Source organism: Argentina silus (assembly GCF_951799395.1).
Source record: "Argentina silus genome assembly, chromosome: 10".
NCBI lineage: Eukaryota > Metazoa > Chordata > Actinopteri > Argentiniformes > Argentinidae > Argentina > Argentina silus.
Window position 1 is genome coordinate 2,311,146 of NC_139664.1, and position 8,245 is coordinate 2,319,390.

Sequence of the window (8,245 nt, forward strand, 5' to 3'; positions counted from 1 at the left end):
TGTGTTTTGTAGAGAGGAGAAAACACATAGAGAGGAGAAAACAAAGGATTGTGCATATACATGTAGATTTTAAGTCATTTTAGGTGTGTTGAATCACAACAATAAAGTATGTGCACACAGGTACCTCTTTGATGCTCTTGACTGAGGTTTTGTCCTCTGACATGGGTTGGATTTTTGCATACAGGTAAACAATGACAGTAACGGTAGCAGTTAGCTAGGTTGTAATAATTTAGGAATTTACATGAAATTAACATTGATATTTGTGTATCATAATAATGCATTTTGAGAAAATCTATGACTATAACTTTGTTAAGTTGTTGATTTAGAATGTGTTCCCGTCAGTGTAGCCTGCCTGAGGCGTAAGCCTCGCTGCTGGTGAATGAATAATGCTTTGGTCATTTGTGTCGGTATGAATGCGAGTGCTTTAGACGTGGGATTAATATTTACTGTACTGTAAAAGCATTCAAAAAATCAAACATCGATTTGAATCGCAGATGGGGTGTCATATAATGAAATGTGTGTCATATAATACGATTTTATGTTTCTGATCTGTCATTTGTTAAGAGTCGTCATTTTGCCCTCATTTGCCCTCCCGCACAAATTTGTGGGTTTATGCAATACGATATCATTTGTCCTCTCTGGTCTGGTCCTGTATGACGTGTTGGTTAAGCCTTTATGGGGCATGGGGTTTGTTTAGGGCTTTCTCCCACATGACTTTCTAACTGTAATTAAAGAAATTAAGTCTTGGTGCTGCAGACGTGTGTGCAGAAAGGGTTCACCTGCCTTAATAACGTGTCACTGGCCCTGACCGCAGCTCGCCTGCCGGATCCAGATGCCTGGCTACGGGCACAGCTCCCGTCCCAACTGGCCTCCACCGGGGCTTTCAGAGGCAGGAAACATGAGTCTGGACGCACTAATGAGATGTTTAGGGCACATCACGAGTGTGCGCTTTCATGGTTGTAATCACTGTGTTTCGTTACTGTACCTCCCGTATAAACCTCCCGTATAAAACTCGGAGCGTAAAAAGTGTGCAAGATGGTGTATCCTTGTGGGGATTTTGCTGTCTGCATTAAAAATAAATGTATCGTGTTATCTGCTCTGCACAGTACCCTGCTTCCCCTCTGGCACTCAAAATGTGGGCCTTTTTCTTTCCCAGTGTTGGCGAGCTTACTCGCCAGAGTATGAGACACACGTTTTGGGGTTTGCTGTATCTGAAAATGTCGATAACCAGATATGTGTCCACATAAAGGCCATAAGCCACAAATAATGGATTTTGGTTATCGTTTTTTTTTTTTCTTTTTTTATATATACTAAATCCTCTCTCTTTTATCTCTTTAGGCCATTAGCAAGGATGTGTTTTTCACAGAAAATCTTTTACATAGAAGACTTAACTCAAGTCTGATCCCAAATTGACCCACCACTGGTTATGAAAACCTGCACCCCTACGTTAAATTGGTAAGTTCTTCAACAAATACACTAAGATATTCAGACTATTGTTTTAATCTTTTACAGATACTGAAGTCTGTCAAAACACATTTAGAATGACAAAATATCCTCCCTTTCTCAAATAACCTCAAAGATAATATGCAGCTCAGGGTTTTGTTTGTATTCATTTGATTTGAAGGTAAAATCGTTGTTATACTGTATGCACATATTAGCTGATATGAGGTTTTGTGTTCCACAATGTAACTTAGACCCACAAAGCAACTCAAATTTGATTGGATGCTGCATGCAACTTACATTGTAATCTTGTTGCTTGGTGTATCAGCACAATGCAAGAGACTGTATATGCTGCAACAGTTGTATGCAATCAAAATGGTAATACATGTACAGTAAGACTTGTACTATTATTATTATTATTATTATTAATAATAATAATAATAATAATAATAATAATAACAACAATAAGAATAATATAGTATATTGCATGAGGCATTAGGGATAAGTAGCCATGTTATTTGTCAGTGTTTTTGTCATAATGTATGTCCTTTGTGTCACATTTTTCAGGCAGGAGGCAAGATGTTTGTGGAGTCTATCGTCCGATGGGGGGTGTGGAGCGTCTTGCTAGTACAGTGTGGATTGGCAGTGTCAGCCACGGTCTGCCCTCAGAGGTGTGTGTGTCGGCCCGACACCACGGAGGTAAACTGCTCCGGCAAGCACCTGACGTCTGTACCTGAGGGTTTCTCCAGCAGCGCCCGGCGCCTGGACCTGTCCCGCAACAAGCTGAAGACGCTGAGCCGCCGCCAGTTCTCTGGCTACACCCAGCTCCAGGATCTGGACCTCAGTGACAACATCATCTCCATGATCGAGGTGGAGGCCTTCAAGGGTCTGCAGAACCTCCGGACTCTTCAGATTAAGAACAACCGCCTCAAGATCATCCCGGTGGGGGTGTTCTCCGGCCTCTCCAGCCTGCGCTACCTGGACCTCAGCGAGAACGAGATCCTGGTCTTCCTGGACTACACCTTCCGAGAGATGTTGTCCCTGCAGCAGCTGGAGGCCGGGGAGAATGACCTGGTCTTCATCTCTCAGCGGGCCTTCACCGGCCTGCAGAACCTCCAGGAGCTCAACCTGGACCGCAGCAACCTGACCTCCATCCCCACGGAGGCGCTGTCGCAGCTCCAGAGCCTGACGCGCCTCCGCATGCTCCGCCTCACCATCTCGGCGTTACCCAACAACGCCTTCCGCCGGCTGCACCGGCTACGCAGCCTCATCATCGCCCACTGGCCCTCGCTGGACACGCTGGCCAGCAACAGCCTGATTGGCCTGAACCTCACCTCGCTGGTCATCAGCAGCTGCAACCTCAGCGCCGTCCCGTATGTGGCCCTGCGCCACCTGGTATACCTGCGCTACCTTGACCTGTCCTACAACCCCATCACGGTCATCCAGGGCAACCTGCTCGGGGACTTGCTGCGCCTGCAGGAGCTGCACATGACTGGGGGGAGTCTCCTCCGCATCGAGCCGGGGGCCTTTAGGGGGCTGGCCTACTTCCGCCTGCTCAACGTGTCGTCCAACCAGATCAGCACGCTGGAGGAGTCCGCCTTCCACTCGGTGGGGAACCTCCAGGTCCTAAGGCTGGATAACAACCCACTGGCATGCGACTGCCGTCTGCTCTGGGTGGTCCGCCGCAGGCTGCGCTTGAACTTCGACGGCCGCCAGCCTACCTGTTCGGCCCCAGACATGGTACGTGAGCGGGAGTTCCGGGACTTCTCGGAGAAGGAGCTCCCGAGGCTGTTCACCTGCCGGCCAGCCCGCCTCTTGGACAGAAGGCCTCAGGAGGCCAGGGTGGAGGAGGGCACCACCGTGTTTTTCTCCTGCAAGGCCGACGGTGACCCGGCGCCCCACATCACCTGGCGATCATCTCAGCAGACCACGATCTCCTCCACAGGGCGGATCAGGGTGCTGTCAAACGGGACTCTCGAGGTACGTTATGCCCAGGTTCAGGACAGTGGCGCGTACCAGTGCACGGCAGGCAACGCGGCCGGCAACGACAGCCTGATGGTCAACCTGCAGGTAAAGGGGTTCCCACGGAACCGCACGATGCCCTTCTTCTCTGACGAGGGCTGGATTGAGTCCTCGTACCCGCCCACTGCCAACTCCTCTGCACAAGTGGCCAACCCGTATCCCTTCGACGCCAAGACTCTGATCATTGCCACGACCATGGGTTTCTTGTCCTTCCTCAGCTCTGTGGCCATCTGCTTCGTCTTCATGTTCTTCTGGAGCCAGAGCAAAGGGCAGATCAAACACACAGCCACCATTGACTTTGTGCCCCGTTCCTCAATGGGAGGAGGAGGAGGGGATGGAGGGGAAACTGGCAGGTTCACTATGAAGCTTATCTGAAGTGCATGAGGTAGAATACAAAGGATGCTGCCAGGAAGTGGAGGGACTTGCGTTGACGGCTGTATGTCACCTCCCAGAGGATGGTAGCTCAACTGGGCCATTTGCCACCATTGTGTAGGCTAGTTCTATTGGTCTTTCTTCTGAGGGGCAGGGAAGAGTCTACTTGGAGCGCAGGGGGTAAAGGATCTTCGCCAGATTGATCTCGATGCCCACCTACGTTACGGTACAGCGTTGTTAGGTGTCTAATGATCCTGGAGCAGAAGGTAAGGTACATTTCAGCGATGGTTGTCTGGAAGCAGGTCTCTCTAATGTTTGTTGTCAAATACATGTCATTTGCTTGGACTTTGTTTAACAGCCAAGTTACGATTACAGTACTACGGATCGAACCTTCTGTTGCAACAGGATGACAGAAACAAACACTGTATGTTTTTTGCTTTATTGAGAATGCTCTTACGTGCAATTCAAGAAAGTGCATACAGTATCAAGGTTCATATCAAACATATCAGGTGTACTTGGTTTATAATAGTGTTCAGAGGTTCATGTGTCAACTTGCCAATACAGGTCAACCAAGCATTGCCCTTTTGACCAGAGGGTAGCTATTTATGCTTATCCACAGGGGATCACTTCAGAGACTGTATACTCAGCATTTGATGTAAGGCTCTATGAGACCATAATATGCAAACAGATTGTAGCATTCAATAGTTATAATAGATGTGTAGAATATTGTAGCCAAATAGATATCAGTTTCAATGTAACATTACAGTATATCATGATTTACTTTTTGACTAGCCACTCTTGTGTATGTTATTTTGGGGACAGGCTTTCTGTTTGGGGTACTATTAAGTAGTGGTTTTGAAAGTATGATTCTAAACAGGATATAGCAAACTGTACTGTAAATAAGAATGTACACAATTCCATTTCACAATATAAACATCTTATCAAATTCAAATTTGATCATATTTCCAGTTTGTCCTGTAATTAAATAATGCTACTCTACTACCATCAGCAATGTTTCAAAAGTGTTATGAATTTCTTGCTTTTTTTAAATTATTATTATTATTATTTTTTATTAAGAGATATACATGTATGCTTCTCTCTGTTTCCTCTCCAAAATGTTCATAAATTATATTGAATTAAAAATATGTGCCTGAGTCTGATACTCACCATTGTAAGCAATGATAAACTGTAATAGCAATCTGTATCTTATGAAATTCAATGGGAAATACAGCATGGGTAGTGGACATTGTCCTACTCTGGGTTACTCTATGGCTTTACTGTGTCTCGGATCAGGATCTGGGATCAGTGTCACTCAAACATGCCACTTTTATGTCCTGTACACTAGTTTTGTAGATACGCACACACAAATACTCTGCTTTGCCATGGAAACGATGTGCATATAGTCCAGTCTATTGTTTTGCTATGTTATTTGTAAATATGTACTCAATCGTTTTGCATTTGAAATGATAAAATGCCTATATTTAAATCTGCCTCGTGTGTGAATTGTTTTGAATTGTCTCACCCGGTATCCCTCCTTGGCCTAAATCTGCTCCAAAATCTCTCAATGGACCTGACTTGGGCTCCATTTGAATTACAGTATCTGGATTGTTAGTGAATTGCTATGAGAGAGAAACATCTTGCTTTGCATAAGACGCACACCACTTAATCTACATCATCCTCCTGAGTTGGCAGGCCTGTTTCAATCGATGAGAGCTGAAACAGAAACAAATGAGGGTTCATCGCCGCAGCACCTAGATGACACCCTGCCCTGTTTGTCTACACTTTCTAACTTGGTAATAACAAGTCAGATTTCTGCTGTATAGGGCTCATTAGTCCAATTGAAAGTGACAGACTGAAGGTCAACCTTTGAGATCCACTGACATTTTCCAGGCCCAGTCAGACATGAAGCCCACACAGCCCTAAGTGGATTCTGCAGAGAGCAAATCATTTTTTCCCCTCTCCTGCCATTGCCCAGAATAACCCAGAAAAAATTATAATCACGTGTATGGGCAGAGATTTAAACCCCTTTGGATTACCTCTGCATGTCTCAATCTGCTATATCTGTCTGGTAGCTGCTAACACAGGGCCTAGCTTGGCCTGTCATATTATCTGTTTTAACCATTTCCTCTCACGGAATATAATACAAAGGTCAAATTAAGAGTGGATGAACCAGTGCACCAAACGAAGTGCACCAAGTCAATACACAGTCATGTTTCAGGATATGGGTTGCTTCATACTCTCAGGTTGTTGGGCCCACAAAGACTACAACACAGGGTTATCAAGGGCCGGTAAAAGGAAAGAACACCTTTCATTGTTATGATATTGGTATTCTTGATCAACAAATGCTACTTTCAAACTACACTATTAACACAAATGAAATACCGGTAACAGAGGCCATTGTACGGTAAAACCTGGTCGTCTTTGACAATGTGAAAAAATACGATGTTCCGCTTCTCTGCGTATCGACCACCAAGTGGTGCTAAACCATCATAGTTAGGAGGGCCACAATATATCTCATCCATAATACAAATGCAGCATATGCCGTTCAGCAGACGCTGTTTTCCAAAGAGAGTTACCGTAGGATACCGTGAGAGCATCAGTTCTGTTTCTAGCACCATGTTCTGCTAACTGAGCCCAAAGGACTATCATCCATTACAGTTAGCAAACATATTTTAATTTGCATTAATTATACAAAAGTGCTGGGCAGCTGTTTGGGAAATCATGATAATTTTGTGGAGCTCTTACTGATTAGATTTTAGAAAAAGGGAAAAATCAGCACTACTACAGCAAATGACGTGCACTAATTTATCTGTGTGCGGCTGTCTCCCACACTCCCTTGTGTCTCGAATAATGGCTAAATGTAGCTCAATATGTTTAGGCTATAATGTAATGTTTAAAGCTATCTCTCTTTCATTTAGGGGGCATGTTGTTGTTGTTTTTTGCAACATAGTGCCAAAATCCCAGGGAAACTAATAACCATCGGGATCCAAATGGTTTTGAATGTAATGTGTAAGCATCATATTTACAAACAGTGTCTAGACATCTATCACTAATAGTGAGAGGATGTTAGTGCTCTTTAGTGATTGAGAACACACAGGGCATCCATATGACACGTCTATTAACATGGGATCATCCATTAGGTCATGCTCCCCGCCATGGACATCTAACATTTGTCAACTCCAATGGTATTGATGCATCTTCTGACATTTAAGTCAATTGGTCCCCCTTAGATGCACACACAGCAGAACCTCGTTGCTGATTCACCTCTATGTGGGTGCTCAAGTGAGTATTGACAGGTATTGATTGGGCAATATCACAGTCACGTCACCCTCCAATACCATTATGGGCTTCTTGATGTGATAACCTGAGTGTTTGCACCTGCGTGCTGACGTACTGCCTGGTTAAAAAGAAGATGGCCGTTTGTTCCTGAGAGAGACATCATGTCATTTTCTTGATTTGCCACAAGGAACACATTTCGAAAATGAATTACTCATTCAACAGCCTGCATGAAAATGCAATGAGAAAAACCAATAGGATATGGATAGATAGATAGTATTTGTGCAATCTAACTGTCTAATGTGTGTGTATGATGAAGTCATGGGTTTAATTCAAAGGGAATCTGACAGTTTCCAAAGGCCCACCTTAGAATAAAGCACACCATATCAAATCTGGCAAATAGTTTATTTGTGAGCACATTTGTATACAATTATATTTTAGGTAAGAGCAAACACAGGGCAATAGATAGCAAAAGGCCATTCTCAATGAACAGATTCTTAGAAAACAACTAATGATGGTAGAAGGTAGAAGGGAGGTAGAGGTAGAAGGGAGAAAAAAGAGAAACAATAATGATAATCAATCCTTAAATACATAGGAATCAATGTATAATACGATGGACTGCATGTATATTGTATTCCATATGTATAAATTACAAAACAATAGTGTAGTAGAGTACCATATAATACACCGTTTGTCCTCTGTCCGTAAATGTGAAATTGTTGCCTCATCATTTGAAATAGAGCAACAGGTCGGCACAAACGACGCGTAAATACGGCATGAAGCCAACTAAATTGTGAAGGTGCGCTTCCATACAGCCTGCATTCCCTCACAACCGAGCCCACTTTTCTTACTCGCGCCCCTTCCTTCCTTCCCTCACACCCCCCTTTCCTTTTGTTTTTGAGGTGGAGCCTGCTGGTACCCCGAGTTCTTCGGGCTGCTGTCGGCGAGGAAAGACCTGCACGGGATCCATGAGATTGAGGCAAAAATAGCAGTCGTACAGATAGAACCGGGCAAAACACTATACCAATATGAAAGTCCGTTGAAAGGCTACAAATAGAACGAAGATCAGTACAACATTTGAAGAACGCATTCGATTACTACATCCTTGGCTTATCGGGCACCGTGTAGACGTGGA

General features: G+C 44.3%; 1 protein-coding gene across 1 annotated transcript; it reads left to right on the forward strand.

Annotated features, from left to right (window-relative positions):
* Positions 1–2,019: 2,019 nt before the first annotated feature.
* On the forward strand, positions 2,020–3,842 carry lingo4b (leucine rich repeat and Ig domain containing 4b; the record flags this gene model as incomplete). Its single annotated transcript, XM_083679781.1, has 1 exon — positions 2,020–3,842. The coding sequence occupies one exon, from the start codon at positions 2,020–2,022 to the stop codon at positions 3,835–3,837; it is 1,818 nt and encodes a 605-aa protein (XP_083535907.1). The 3' UTR covers positions 3,838–3,842.
* Positions 3,843–8,245: the final 4,403 nt, after the last annotated feature.